Source organism: Callithrix jacchus, chromosome 3 (genome assembly GCF_049354715.1).
Source record: "Callithrix jacchus isolate 240 chromosome 3, calJac240_pri, whole genome shotgun sequence".
NCBI classification, from domain to species: Eukaryota; Metazoa; Chordata; class Mammalia; order Primates; family Cebidae; genus Callithrix; species Callithrix jacchus.
The window spans coordinates 189,980,146-189,996,444 of NC_133504.1; the positions used below are offsets into that span (position 1 = coordinate 189,980,146).

General features: G+C 44.7%; 1 protein-coding gene and 1 pseudogene across 6 annotated transcripts in view; one reads left to right on the forward strand and one right to left on the reverse strand.

Annotated features, from left to right (window-relative positions):
• The window catches only part of HTT (huntingtin), a 163,081-nt gene that overhangs the window by 68,691 nt on the left and 78,091 nt on the right, over positions 1-16,299 (reverse strand). For 3 of the 5 annotated variants that reach the window (XM_035292340.3, XM_035292338.3, NM_001267745.1), the window contains 6 exon segments: positions 15,340-15,450; positions 6,063-6,140; positions 5,326-5,549; positions 4,024-4,102; positions 3,725-3,886; positions 862-917 (listed from right to left, as the gene is read on the reverse strand). In XM_035292340.3, the coding sequence (XP_035148231.3) occupies positions 862-917; positions 3,725-3,886; positions 4,024-4,102; positions 5,326-5,549; positions 6,063-6,140; positions 15,340-15,450 (710 nt within the window). 5 annotated transcript variants of the gene reach the window in all.
• On the forward strand, positions 6,794-7,299 carry LOC100400127 (large ribosomal subunit protein P1 pseudogene; annotated as a pseudogene). The gene has a single exon (XR_013533220.1). The product of XR_013533220.1 is annotated as a large ribosomal subunit protein P1 pseudogene (transcript).

Sequence of the window (16,299 nt, forward strand, 5' to 3'; positions counted from 1 at the left end):
CAGTCAGTGATCTACTCTCACCCACCCCTGCGCAGTGCCTCCTGTCAGTCAGTGATCTACTCTCACCCACCCCTGCGCAGTGCCTCCCTCTCACCCTATGCCTGCCACAGTGCATCCCATTTGTGCCCTCATGCAGAGCCGGGACAGGTAAAAGTGTTCAGAGGGAGCAGGTAGAAAGCTGCTGATGGCACAGGGGCATGGCAGCTATGATCTTCCTAGCTCTCCTCTACCCCTTTGCTCCTAAAGAAACTGAGACTCAAAGGAGAAAAAGCAACTTGCCCCAAAACACAGTGGAGGTGTCATGTAATGAGAATAATCTCTGCGTCTCCAGACCCCAGAGAATCTGAGAGCACTTTCCTTCTGCACTAAGTTTTCCCAACTACAGTATTTATTAGGTATTTCAGGAATTAAAGAATTTTAATTTTTAATAATTATAAACCTGTAATGGATATAGCAAGAAGTATTAAAACCTCAACGTCTAGCAACAAAATAGCTGCAGTTATAAGTATATAATTACTAAAGACATCCTTATATAAAAACTGCTTTCTCTAAGAAGATTTAAAAACTAATGCTCCACCACATGAGATTTCATTCTGCCATCTGTCAACGCAATTAAATGCTTTGAAATGAGAAATGAAAACTGACAACATATGGAATTTTCATATACATAACTACTTCCAAACAAGTCTTGAGATATACATTAATTTTTAAGATAAGCAAAAATGCACAGCATGTTAATCAGATTTCCACTTAAAGAAAACAGCAAAAATGCCTAAAGTTACTTTAAACATCATCTTAATAACCCACATGACATGTAAGTACACAAGGAGAAAAAAATCTAAAATAATAAACTGTTATTACCTGAACTGACCCACTTCGATGTATTCAAACTGTTTCAACACGAAGCCGATAAACACCTACGGGAGGGAAGACAGAATTTCACGTCAGCAGTAGGATTACAATGTCAAAACCAGGTTTCTATTCCTCCTGTTCAGCTGATAAACGTGACTACAAGCATAACTCGACTCTGAAATCATCCTAGATAACTGGAGAGCACATCCAGGAATCCCCTCAACAGCACTTTTCTACACACTGAGGTGAAACCTCACTGGAAGAACAAATACTAAATTCCAAGAGACATCGGGGATTACCCAAAAGTATATCCTGGGGACTCATCTGTTCCAGTTAATGGCAGACAGAGTAGAACAGATTCCCCGAAACTGCTTTAGTAAGAAGACACCCAAAGGAGTTGACATTCTTCCTCCCACCATCCGAGAGGCAACGCCTCAGGGCTGCACGAGAGCCAGTTTTGTGTCACATTCCTATTCCATGCAGCCGCCAGCTTTCCCAACCTGACGGGGAGCTTCCACGGACAAAGCATGGAGCATATGGGCCCGGCTTTCTCAGAGCCTCCGGGCGGAATGCAAACATACAGCAGGTGCTCAATAAACCATTATCAGCATAGCATTCAATGGCGTGTCTGTTACAGTGTTCTATTCTTGTTCATAAAACCGTCACTGCATTGAATCTTAAGAACTGGGAGAAAGGGGCAGGGACTGGCTGATGAAAGGCAATCAGAACAATCAGGAAACCAGAGTGCTCACAGCAGGAACGACCTCACACCACCACGAAGGGCAGCTGGGCATGTGCCTCACTGGCTGGGGGGGCAGGGGGCAGCAGGACCCAGAGGGAAGCACATGCCAGAGATGAACTCCACATGCCTGCAGAGTGCGTGCAGCATGGGGGAGCCTCAAGGCTGTCCTCCCTCACATCAAAGAATTGCACGGGGATTGCAGACAGATAAAGCAACAAAAAGTATTCTACACTGAAGAAAAAGCTCTAGTAGAATTACTAAAGAATTTGATACAAGATTCACGTCTACCTCTTTTATGTTAGAGTGGGGAGTTGCCTTTTTTCCTCTACTAAATACAGCCCCAAAGAGACCATAGTCTGTAATTACCATATGAGAGAATCAGTTTCTACCTATGATGAGTCACAACCACAAGTAATCATTATTATTATTATTATTATTATTATTATTATTATTATTTTTGAGACAGAGTCTCGCTCTGTCTCACCCAGGCTGGAGTGCAGTGGCGCAATCTCAGCTCACTGCAACCTCCATCTCCCGGGTTCAAGTGATTCTCCTGCCTCAGCCTCCCGAGTAGCTGGGATTACAAGCACCCACCAACTACGCTCAGCTAATTTTTTATTTTTTTAATTGTTTGTTAAGTTGGGGTTTTGTCATGTTGGTCAGGCTGTTCTCAAACTCCTGACCTCAAATGACCCCAAAGTGCTAGGATTACAGGCATGAGCCACTGTGCCCTGCCAGAGATAGGACTTATTATTATTATTACTATTATTTTAGAGACAGGTCTTGCCATGTTGCCCAGGCTGAATTCAAACTCCCAGTCTCAAGTGATCCTCCCGCCTCAGCCTCCTCAGTTACAAGGACTACAGAGGTGTGCCACCATGCCCAGCTGGTACTGGGACATTTTGAAGAAAAGGCAGACTACTACACTCTTTGTTCTTACTGGAACAGAACAAATCAGGGCTCTGGCTTCTGAAACTGGTTGAGTTTCAGAACTAAACCAGTTGGGGCACCCCTGCCCTCTTGAGATCCTGCTCCTCTCAGCCCCTGCTGCCCACAGCTATAGACCAGAGCTTCTCCCCAGGCAGCCTCCTAGTGTCAAAGGAAAGGAAAGTCCCCAGTGCATGTCTCCTGAGAGCAGTGGCCCATTTAGATGGATTTTTTGGGATAGGTTTTGCGAAAGAAGGGTCAGCATCAGGCCAAGGCAAAGCCCACCCCTTGATGCCTCTTTCACTACAGGCAGGCCCTGCCCCAATACCCACTGTGGGAAATCAGTGTTGACCACGGGCCCTCAGTTCTCCTAGGGAAACAGACCCTTTCAGGCGAATAAAAGGACTGACAGGATCAAGAGATAGATGTATGTCTAGAAGGAAATAGGAAGTGTAATATTTCTATCTCAAAAAAATTCCTACCCCACGTAAGAAAGTAGCCCAAGATCATGGCTCAAAAATGACAGTTGTTAAACTTTGACAATGGAAAGGCAGTTTCATCTGCAGTGATTTAACTGGCATGAATCTTGAGAATGTGCATCATGAAGGGACATGACAGGTAACTGCCTGCTCAGCCCAGTCTCGAGGACCCTAATGTAAGTACTTGTCAGTACGCAAGTGCAGGAGCAAGGCAATGCAGCCGAGAGGGCCAGAGTGCAAATGTGTGTGCAGAGCTACGCAGCTCCCCTTTGAACTCCAGGAGCGCGGGTCCCACTTACTGTCCTTCTGTATTCCATTCCTTTTCAAAGAGGCAAGCTAACCTGTTAGACGGCTTGAAACAGAAGACCATAATTGATAATCCATTTAAACTAAGTCTCTAGATTTTGCAAAAAATGTTCCCCAAACAATAAATCTTAACTGTATCTTAGAATTTAAATTCAAACTTATTGGGGGTTGGGGGAGGCGAGTGGATGGGACCAACCTTTGGCAAATCCCTAAAGTCCAGCTCCCCAGACTCAGGTTAGCTTTGAGCTAACTATGCCCCAGGACTTGTGCACTAGCTAAGCGCATGAAATAGATAAGCAGCAACAACTGATGGGGAAAACACAGTTCACACTTCTTTAAGGTAGATTTCAGTGTCTTTTAGGGTAATTTGTACTAAATTAGGAACAGGTATGATGGATGAAAGATAAAAGTGACAAACCTGATCTGAATCCAGAAGACAATAATTAACCCGTAACTGAACCAGCTGCGCCAGCAAATCTAAAACCTGCTTCTGTAACTGCACAGACGTTGTTGTCGTGTACTGTTTTAAAGCTTTTATAACAAGAGGCTCAAATAAACGAATGTGATTATGAATAGCATTCTATAAAAAAAAAGAAAGAATCCATAAGTGAGTCTTCAACTAAAAGCTTCACGCAAAACACCTGGAAAGTCTCACCTCCAGTTTCATCTCTAGCATTGACATGCCTGAGTTCACATGCCGCAAATGGTACCAATTACCTTATCTGCACGGTTCTTTGTGACACTTGTGAGGTTTGTCTTCAACTGGGTAGACACCTTCTGGAGGACATCAAACCACCTGCCAAATGGGAATAAAAGGGAAGCAGAGAATGAGAATACCCTTAAATAACCTCCTGTGCACTCAGATATACTCCTGTTCAAACCAATTTCACATTCACATGATCAGAAGGCGTCAGACTGAGGAGCAACTTGAAAGGCCACTCGGTGTGGCAGCATCACCCTCCTGAGATAATGACTAGAGTTTACGGCCGCCTGAGAGCCATCAAGTCTCGTCACCCACAGAAGGCTCCTCAAGTCTGAGCTTTTTTTCTGCTACAGGAAACTGACTACTTAACCCAGTCTTTAGTGATACTTGAGTGAAAGGTGAAGGTCATTTGAAAGATCCAGTAATTTAGAAGAAATCACATGGTTTTGTCAGAGGAAAAGCCTTTAAAGTATTTACATCAATTATATCCTTTCTAAGGAACAATATGAAATTAACTCGAACGTGCACACACCCACATGCTTATTAATACCCCAAATGGCTACATAAAGCATTTAAACAGACTTACTCCTGAAACTGGAATATACAGTAAGTACATCACCAACCTACAGCCTGCAACATGGGTATTTTCCTTGACTCCTGCCTCTAGTGTTTTAACTGTAGCTATTTAATTGCTACATTTATAAAAGGAAAAACAAGGCATTCTATTATTGCTACTACATAGATTGGCAACTCAAATTCCTTTCATACTTGTGGCAATTTAAGAAGTCCTGTATTCCAGGCATTAAAAACACAAACATAAATTTAAGTGAAAAGACACCTCTAGTCGTAAAGTTTATATAACACAAGGTAATGTATCCAAGACTCTATGCCCTTCACACACCTCTGTGCTGCAGCGAAGCTGTTCTTTCACCCTGTTACCGGCCTACAAAAGTGCCATCAACACGTGCCACACCACTCTCAAGGGCCTGTGCTTTGAATGGGTGGCAGTTCTGGTTTGCTGACACAATTTGGCAATGAAAGCTGGCTGCCTCTCAGCCCCTCAGTGTTCCTCCTTCTCCACCCCACCTCTGAGATGTGTAAGTCCTGAGCCCATCTCACTGGCCACACACTTCTTGGAAGGCCGGGCTATGCCTTAAATCATCTTTGCATCAACCATATTTCCTAGAGTTCCTTTGAATACAGCAGACTATAAGAAGATGTTGGCTACCATTTTGCGTTTTTATTCTTTTACAAAGTATTTCCTGCTTGCTCTTTCGTGTTTCCACCAACGACAGCATTCTTGCCACAACTGTTACCCCGAGGTGTCGTGCTCCTGCTCCGCCTGCACCATGTTCCTCAGGCTGGCGTCAGCGAGGGCCTGGGTGAAGTGGGTGTACGGGGCCATGAAGCAGTAGTGGTACAAGCCTGGCCTCACACTGGAGGAGCCAAGGCGCTGTACGCGGCCTTGTGACTTGCTGGGGTTGGAAGATAAGCCGTCAAACTGGGAGGCCAAGTTTGTCCCAAACAGAGTCTTCAATAACTACAGTGAAGAAATTGAAGCATCAACAATGTGGCATGAACAACAAACACTTTAAAAATCTCCCACGCAAATACCAAATCCATCTATAAATAACTGGATATGCCAGCAAAGATTCAGACTGTGAAATTCTTCCCGTGAATCACTATTAATACCTCATGAGATACTGTATGAAGTGCTGTTTGTACCTTAAACAAGACTTTTGGGTCTCCCTGTGATTCTACAGGAGATTGAGCACTCTAAACAAAAACCCCGAGGGACGGGAAGTTAACTAGCATGGTTGCAGGGGAGCTTCTGATGCCCTTTGCCCTCCACAGTGACAGACCCTGTCCTCCTGGGGAGCGAAGGGAAGGATGCCCTCTTGGCTCAATCATGGAGTAAGCCGAGGAGTACTATGCTGGACCTCTCAATCCTTCCAGCTGATCGCCATCAGCACCTGCTTCTTAAGGAGGAGCAGTGTTTTGTCGTCATACCCGAGAGTCTTAACAGATACAGGAAAAGAAATGAAGCTCTTACTTGTTGAACACAAACAGTTGCCATCATTGGTTCTCTACTAAAGCAGGATTTCAGGTACCCCAGGATCTCTTCCACACACTGCAGAAAGAACAGTGAGACATTAAGAGACTCAGAGATGACCCATTATTGTACAAACCCTAGATAGAAATAAAAAGTACAACACAGCTTCCATTTAAATCATGTAAATAGTAGAGCAAAACCACAGGGAAGTTTTCCCTTTCTTATTCTGAAGAGTCAGTAAAAAGTCCTGAAGTCCAAGTTATCCCATTCTTTCATGCATCTATGTATCTCTTTAGTAACTCATTCATTCAATAAACTGTTATCAAGTACCTATCATCTACTAGGTAGCCAGTCCTATTCTCAGGGCAGGAATTCGGAAGTGTGCAAAGCAGCTGAGAGCTCTGCCTCCATAGAGCCCCTGAATATATCCAATAAACACAACACGTAATACAGCAATGTGTGATTTACCACAAATTAGCCCTAGGATTGTCTTATAGTGATCTGCAAAATGACCAAAATAACTGCCTTAATGTTGTTATTCTCACAAGCCACTTTTATCAACATCTATAACAACGTGTATGGCACCCGATGTCCTTTTCAAAAATCAAGATGGGGCCGGGCAGGGTAGTTCACACCATTAATCCAAGCACTTTCGGAGGCCGAAACAGGTAGATCACTTGAGGTCAGGAGTTTGAGGCCAGCCTGACCAATATGGTGAAACCCCATCTCTAGCTTTCCTCAGCTGCCGCCAAGGTGCTCGGTTCTTCTGAGGAAGCTAAGGCCGCGTTGGGGTGAGGCCCTCACTTCATCCGGCGACTATCACCGCGTCCAGCAGCGCTAGCCTCACACTCACCCGCACCATGGCCTCCGTCTCCGAGCTCACCTGCTTCTACTCGGCCCTCATTCTGCATGACGATGAGGTGACCATCAAGGAGGATAAGATCAATGCCCTCATTAAAGCAGCCGGTGTAAATGTTGAACCTTTTTGGCCTGGCTTGTTTGCAAAGGCCCTGGCCAATGTCAACATTGGGAGCCTCATCTGCAACGTAGGGGCTGGTGGGCCTGCTCCAGCAGCTGGTGCTGCATCAGCAGGAGGTCCTGCCCTCTCCACTGCTGCTGCTCCAGCTGAGGAGAAGAAAGTGGAAGCAAAGAAAGAAGAATCCGAGGAGTCTGATGATGACATGGGCTTTGGTCTTTTTGACTAAACCTCTTTTATAATGGGTTAAATAAAAAGCTGAACTTTTAAAAAGAAAAAAAAGAAACCCCATCTCTACTAAAAATACAAAATTAGCCAGGCGTGGGGGCACACACCTGTAATCCCAGCTACGTCACAGGCTGAGGCAGGAGAATCACTTGAAACCGGGAGGCAGATGTTGCAGTGAGCTGAGATGGCACCACTGCACTCCAGCCTGGAGAACGACAGCGCAACTCCAACTCAAAGAATCAAGAAAGAAGAAGATGCCAACTCAAAGAATCAAGAAAGAAGAAGATGCCAACTCAAAGAGCTCCACCAATCCAGGCTTTCAGAATGCACAGCCTGTTTCGTCAATGCCTGGCTAATCATAAACTGGTTTCTATCAGCTGCTAAAAGCCAACACCAGTTAGATTGAAAATGCCTCCCTCTCCCCTTGTTTGACAAAATACCTCTACAAATAAGCAATAGATTTTTGTTGGTTTCAAATACTTTGAAAGTGCCATACATTTTTAAAATTCTGATGTACTCAAGTTATGTTCTAAACGTGTATGGTTGTTCTCAGAACTGAATTTGTCATGTCACTTTTTGTTTTTACTAGCTCCCAGCAGACACCTAATACACGCTAACTGAAAACATGACAGATAGAGCCTGTGAATCACAATGTGTCTAACAAACGACCTTAACAAATGTGTATGGAATGCTTGATGTGCACCAGAAACTGAAGTCCTGGAAACAGGGGAAAGCATGCTGTTTCTGGCCTTTGGAGAGCTCCCAGAGTACCAGGGAACCAAATCCTAGTGTCCAATATAAAATATGAGACTTCCACTACTGAGCACAATGAAGGTGACAAACTGGGTTTACCCCCCTGCCTGAAACACCCCAAGAAAACCAAAACCGAAACAGACAAAACCCACAGTCAAGACACTGGACATCAGCAATGAAGGACAGTGATCCCTGGGAGACAGGAGACAAAGTGAGCCCTACGACTGCCCCAGCTCACTGCTCTGAGAGCGTTTCTAGGCTGTGGCACGAGGAGGAGGGACAGGCAACCCTCTGAATTGAATAGGCTCTGTGAATCTAAGGAGACCAACACAGCCACGGTTCATAAGGCAGAGTACCAGAGAAGACAGAAGAAGACAAAGAGCACCCTGGAGATCTGGGGAACGTCCCCCCAGGCACACTGGAAAACCCGAACTTTCTGGGTCATTAGGTAGAGTACTCAGGAAGGTCTTGCCTCCTGAGTACTCCTAGAGGAATAATTAGTCCTAGACTAAGCATTGCTCCAAACCAGCTGACAAGTTATAAAGCAAGACCCGAAAGAGTACTATCTATATGTAACTCAACTAACCTCAAAACCAAGTTCAAGAAGATTTATGGGAACACAAAACTATCTAGCATCCAGCAAAGTAAAATGCACAGTATTTGGTATCCAATCAAAAACCAGCAGGCATGCAAAGAGGTAGAAAGCACAACCCATGCAGAGCATCAATCAACCCACAACACGGAGAACTGAGACGTTATTATAAGATCTTAGAACTGGCAGAGAAAGACATTAAAACAGCCATTACAACTGTGTTCAAAGCTAAGCAGAGGTACAGGGAGAAGTTTTTTAAAGACTTATATCAAACTTCTAAAGATAAAAACACAATTAGTGACACACACGGAACAGGGGCCAGACACAGTGGCTCATGCCTATAGTCCCAGCACTTTGGGAGACTGAGGCGGGTAAACCATGAGGTAAGGAGAGCGAGACCATTCCTGGCCAACATGGTGAAACCCCATCTCTACTAAAATACAAAAATTAGTTGGGCATGGTGGCGCATGCCTGTAGTCCCAGCTACTTGGGAGACTGAGGCAGGAGAATCACTTGAACCCAGGAGGCAGAGGTTGCAGTGAGCCAAGATCATGACATTGCACTCCAGCCTGGAGATAGAGCAAGACTCTGTGTCAAAAACTACAAAAAAAAAAAAAAAAACTGGTGAGCAAATCTACCTTTACCTGTAAAGACACAGGACAGAGGATAAGATGGTTAATTATCTGGTAATTCTTATGCCAAATGTAAGCATTTTCAGAGATGAAATTATTATCTATATGCATCTTTAAAAAATATGTACACAAACAGCCATATGGCTGATTTCAGGAATAGAAATATCAGCCAACGTCACTCTTCATTAAATTGTGACTTGTTAATAATTTATTCTTTGGATAAGGCAGCATTTGATACATTCACTGACTGTAACTGAAAACAACCATTTCTATATATGACAGTCATAATAAAAAGGTTAAAAAAATCCCATATACAAAAAAGAAAATCTTATTTAAAAACTCTCATTTAGTTGATTTTTATTTCAGTATATCTCACATTCAAATTTAAAACGTAGCATTTTCCCTTTTGCTAAAATAGACTGTCAGCTACTAAAGAGCTCTTATTAAGCACAGAGGTTTAAGGTAAAGAGAGGGAGCTCTGAAAATCCATGAGACTTGACTCAGGCTCTGCCACTGACTTATCTGGCCCTGAGAATGGTCACATCTTTCAGTCTCACGCTATGGTGTCAAATGGGCTAATATGGCTCCATCACAGCATGGATATAAGATAAAGCAACACTCAAACTAATTGTTAAGAACAACATCTCTTCATTCAACAGATGTTCTCTTTCCGGTACTGCTATAGGCACTGAAGAACCAAGAAGTAGAATAAATCAACAGAATGTTTTGTGGAAGTTGCAGATACAGGGATGACATCACTTTGTCAGACCCAGACAGAATTGGTCCAGGAAGGCACAAAGGAGATGGGGTTCATGCTTACGTGTCCAAGGTAAGGACTGTTTCCAAAGACTTCCCAACAACCCCACAAGAAACCCTTCATGTGCATCCTTTATACACCTGCTGTGCGCAGCTTGCACGTTCCGCATGAACACGTATGTTCTATGACCAGATTTATCACTAGCCATTCTTGAGGACTGCAGCAATTCAGCTAAAATCCTCCCCAATGAACACCTTCCCAGTGCCTACAATTCCACCAGCAAATGACGACAACTCTGGCTTTCAGCCTCTGGAGCCAATGAACTCGGCTTTCAGGGAGCTTCTGTGATTCTCTCCCTTTCCGACAGTAAGAGATCCCCTTACACTTCCCTCACCAGAGGCACTGGTGGCCGGCCATGCCATGCATCCCAAATTATAATCCTCATTTCTCATCCTAAATTGACCACATGTATTTGGACATTTCTCTAATGCCTTTTTTTTAAGGTTGACTGTTAGATGATGCTATGGGAAAAATGAGAAGAGAAAAATGAACAGGAAAAGAGAATACAGAGTACAGAGAGAAGCAAGTTTCGAAAGGATGGCCAGGAAAGCCTCACCACCAAGGTGACAGTACTGAAGTCTCAGCAAGTCTTACTCTGAGGGAACGACAAGGTATCAACACAGCAGGACACTAGAGAGCCATTAAAGATGACAAGTGCACACACTAAATTTACATATGGGTTAAAACATGAGGACTAACGAAGAAGAAACACTAACGTGTAATGATTAAAACGAGGTAACCTTTTGTGCATGTCCAGATAAAGAGATTCAGAGGCATAGAAACGAAGTACATTAGACACACTATCTCACTTGGAGACACACGTTTGAAGCAGGGCATCTGTCACTCCTTTCAAAACACATTAGAGAGTGAGATGTACTGGTAAAGGGAGAGACGGTTACATACACAGAAAGCAAATCTAGCCAAACGTGAACAACGGCAGAAGCTGGATTGTGGGTACACATAGTGTTTACCACAGAATTCTTTTTTTTTTTTTTTTTTTTTTTTGAGACGGAGTTTCGCTCTTGTTACCCAGGCTGGAGTGCAATGGCGCGATCTCAGCCCACCACAACCTCTGTCTCCTGGGTTCAGGCAATTCTCCTGCCTCAGCCTCCTGAGTAGCTGGGATTACAGGCACGCGCCACCATGCCCAGCTAATTTTTGTATTTTTAGTAGAAACGGGGTTTCACCATGTTGACCAGGATGGTCTCGATCTCTTGACCTCATGATCCACCCGCCTCGGCCTCCCAAAGTGCTGGGATTACAGGTGTGAGCCACCGTGCCCGGCCCAGAATTCTAACTTTCCTATAGTTTTGAGCAGCAGGGGAAATTACTGGACATAAAGCCAAAGAACATGACTGTCAACCCCAGCTCTGTTACTTCCTCAGGCACAGAAGGGCAAGTCACACCTCCCCACGACCCCAGTTTTTTTTCTTTCTGTTCCTTTATTGGAGCAGGATTCCTGATCAGCATACAGGATGTATTTACTAAGAACAGAGGCCTGTACAGAAATGATATAGTATCCATCTGGACAGGTGGTTACACTTTTGCCTATTGATGGAAGAGTTCCATTCATCAAGTTTTACACATCAAAAAGCTTTTGAATTTTACCAGATTGCCCAGTAATTCACCTCTGAAAAAAGTGACATTTAATTTCAGCTACTATATTTTACAGTATTAAAAAGCTTATGCATCTGGGTGCTTCTCCGCACAATGGCATTGAGCAGGCAGAGTTGAGTCCATTATCCCACACAGAGTCACACAGTCACATTTGAGAGCTTTATACAAGAGAGCAGGGACAGCTGCTGCTAACCATGAGAGCTGATCTCCTTTGCCACATTTAATATGGCCAATGACATGCCAGCAACTGTCCCATGTATGACTTGGCATGAGAGCACCAGGTCTGTTGGATGGTGGTGGCAGGCACTATTATTATATACCCAGGTAAAAGGCCAATTTTAAAAACTGCCACTTGGAGATAAAAATCAAGGGCACAATATACTCAAAGTATTGAGGAATCTGGTATCCAAATGACGTGAATACTTTCAGAAACCAATGGCAAGTTGTCCCAAGTTTCCCAGCTATGGAGATATCAATGCATTGATTCAGACCCTGTTACTCAATCCACATAGCCCTGAGGACATCCTGCAAAGTGCATATCACAAAATCTGAAGTTAGGGTGACAAAGTGTGACTGATGTTACACAAGTCAGCTGTGGAAGGTCATAGTGAGCACACCTGTGCTGAGAGAAAAGCATCACAGGTCATAGTGAGCACACCTGTGCTGAGAGAAAAGCATCGCGGGTCATAGTGAGCACACCTGTGCTGAGAGAAAAGCATCTCAGGTCATAGTGAGCACACCTGTGCTGAGAGAAAAGCATCACAGGTCAGAGTGAGCACACCTGTGCTGAGAGAAAAGCATCACAGGTCAGAGTGAGCACACCTGTGCTGAGAGAAAAGCATCACAGGTCAGAGTGAGCACACCTGTGCTGAGAGAAAGCATCACGGGTCATAGTGAGCACACCTGTGCTGAGAGAAAAGCATCGCGGGTCATAGTGAGCACACCTGTGCTGAGAGAAAAGCATCACGGGTCATAGTGAGCACACCTGTGCTGAGAGAAAAGCATCACAGGTCATAGTGAGCACACCTGTGCTGAGAGAAAAGCATCACAGGTCAGAGTGAGCACACCTGTGCTGAGAGAAAAGCATCACAGGTCAGAGTGAGCACACCTGTGCTGAGAGAAAAGCATCACAGGTCAGAGTGAGCACACCTGTGCTGAGAGAAAGCATCACGGGTCATAGTGAGCACACCTGTGCTGAGAGAAAAGCATCGCGGGTCATAGTGAGCACACCTGTGCTGAGAGAAAAGCATCACGGGTCATAGTGAGCACACCTGTGCTGAGAGAAAAGCATCACGGGTCATAGTGAGCACACCTGTGCTGAGAGAAAAGCATCACGGGTCAGAGTGAGCACACCTGTGCTGAGAGAAAAGCATCACAGGTCAGAGTGAGCACACCTGTGCTGAGAGAAAAGCATCACAGGTCAGAGTGAGCACACCTGTGCTGAGAGAAAGCATCACGGGTCATAGTGAGCACACCTGTGCTGAGAGAAAAGCATCACGGGTCATAGTGAGCACACCTGTGCTGAGAGAAAAGCATCACGGGTCATAGTGAGCACACCTGTGCTGAGAGAAAAGCATCGCGGGTCATAGTGAGCACACCTGTGCTGAGAGAAAAGCATCACAGGTCATAGTGAGCACACCTGTGCTGAGAGAAAAGCATCACAGGTCAGAGTGAGCACACCTGTGCTGAGAGAAAAGCATCACAGGTCAGAGTGAGCACACCTGTGCTGAGAGAAAAGCATCACAGGTCATAGTGAGCACACCTGTGCTGAGAGAAAAGCATCACAGGTCAGAGTGAGCACACCTGTGCTGAGAGAAAAGCATCACAGGTCATAGTGAGCACACCTGTGCTGAGAGAAAAGCATCACAGGTCAGTGTGAGCACACCTGTGCTGAGAGAAAAGCATCACAGGTCATAGTGAGCACACCTGTGCTGAGAGAAAAGCATCACAGGTCAGAGTGAGCACACCTGTGCTGAGAGAAAAGCATCACAGGTCAGAGTGAGCACACCTGTGCTGAGAGAAAAGCATCACAGGTCATAGTGAGCACACCTGTGCTGAGAGAAAAGCATCACAGGTCAGAGTGAGCACACCTGTGCTGAGAGAAAGCATCACGGGTCATAGTGAGCACACCTGTGCTGAGAGAAAAGCATCACGGGTCAGAGTGAGCACACCTGTGCTGAGAGAAAGCATCACGGGTCACAGTGAGCACACCTGTGCTGAGAGAAAAGCATCACGGGTCACAGTGAGCACACCTGTGCTGAGAGAAAAGCATCACGGGTCATAGTGAGCACACCTGTGCTGAGAGAAAAGCATCACGGGTCACAGTGAGCACACCTGTGCTGAGAGAAAAGCATCACGGGTCATAGTGAGCACACCTGTGCTGAGAGAAAAGCATCGCGGGTCATAGTGAGCACACCTGTGCTGAGAGAAAGCATCACAGGTCATAGTGAGCACACCTGTGCTGAGAGAAAAGCATCTCAGGTCATAGTGAGCACACCTGTGCTGAGAGAAAAGTATCACAGGTCATAGTGAGCACACCTGTGCTGAGAGAAAGCATCGCGGGTCATAGTGAGCACACCTGTGCTGAGAGAAAGCATCACAGGTCATAGTGAGCACACCTGTGCTGAGAGAAAAGCATCACATCCGTGTGTACACATTTAGCTTTATTGTAACAAAGCAACTTGCACACTTTCAACATTTAAAACTGGCATCATCTTTCCTTCCCAGTGAAACAAAAAGAAATTTAAAAAATAAACAGGAACAAGATTACAATTGAGAATGTCAATTCCAAATGAGATCCTACAGATTCTGCTGATTCTCCCATTGAGTGGCAGGGCTCAAGTCATCGTTGGGAGAGAATTTACTTTAAAAGTGTCATCTTCAACTGCAAGGATGTCTGTCAAATGTCACAATTAAACATGCCAAAGGAGAAGCCACGTTGTCACAACGCTCACTTAACCCACCCAAGCTTCTCAAACCCACCCTTTGCTGACCTTCTATAACCCCGTTTTTTAAAGTTTTTTTTTTTCTTTCTTTAAATAAGAGAAAGTAGACAGATACATGTTTGTAAATGCTAACTGTCCATATTCACATAGAAACACAGTGCATTCTCTGAGCCCAATATACAGAGAAAGGAGGAAAAAGGCTAGAATTCTATGCACTACTCCACAGGGGCCTACCACCTTCTGATTCCAGCAGAGCAAAGGGAGCAGGTTTTTCTTTTTTCCCACAGAGCTCAGTGGTGTTGATTCCATACAGTTTTTGTTCAGACAGAAAGGGATAAAAATGAATTTCAAACAGAAAGGGGCAGAGACTCTTTTCCCACTGTATTCCACTCAGGATATTTCCCCCAAAATAAGTTGAGAACCATGGTGTAGAGAAAAGAGACCTCAAAATTTTTAAACCCACTAATTTTCTAAACTAATCCAGGTCTAAGCTAAAACATGATAACAAATGAAAACAGAATACAAATAGACCTTTATCCCAAACTTCATGGCTAAGGCAGAGTCAGACTTGGGTCCTGTGACACGAAGCACGTAGGGCAGGCAGAAGCCTCCCGCAGCCACCCTGAAGAACCAGGCTCCATCCTGGATGCGCTCAGCCCAGAGGATGCACGTCAAGTGTGCCAGCCACAACCCAAAGAGAAAAAACAAGACACAAACCTTCCCGATGTCCTGCAGCGTTGCCAGCTCTAGAATCTGAGAGAGAACGTCCAAGGCTGAGCGGAGAAACCCCCCAAACTTTTCCGTGCTGTTCTGAAGATCCAAAGTGACCTTGGGAAGGTGAAGGAGAGACACACGGTTACCGGTCCTGTCACAGTCTTGTAGTGTACAGCAAAGACGCAGCCCTCGGCCATGGCGCAGCCCCGTACGCTCACCTTTCGGGCTGTGTCTGTGTGTTTGTCTCCAGCACTGGGGAAATATCTTGGAAAAAAATTCCTTTCAGACAGCGATACAAAAACTATCCTTTCAAAGGCATGTTTCAAGTTACACTGACATTACTGAAAGAATTAATTCCTAACCTTCTTTCATAATGAGAAAAAAGTGGTTAAATGTCCATCATAATCAGTATCTGGTATGTGGTATATGAAGTCCTACTCCTTACACATTAGGATCCCTGGGAGAAATCACTATGAAATTCACACATGGCTGCTCAATTTGACTATAATAAAATATTAAATCAGGTGTAAGTGTGCTAAGGTTCTAAAAGATTTTGTGTAATTAAACTGCAGAGCAATCCTATTGTACAGACTCTGAGAATGGGTCAGGACAAAAGACATCATGTATAACAAGAAGGGTGAGGCAAGACTGACTGGGAGAATAAATATTGGCAAAAACATTACCTCAGAAAAGAAGGTGCTCAGTGAACATCAATCTAAGAACCCTTGTGAAAGAGAAGCTTTCTCTGGGCAAAGTCAGAAGCAGACAAGACAGACACAGAAACTGAAAATGTGAGTGGATCTAAACACCATGACTACACTAGGGTCAACCTGGGTGTGCCCTCAACAGGCCAGCCAAAGGAAAGAAAAATCCAGCAGTGACACCACTGAAGGTCCAAGGGATGAGGTGACATGGTGATGTCATGTGAGATGAAGAGCCCAGGGAAGCAAGGGTTCTCCCCCA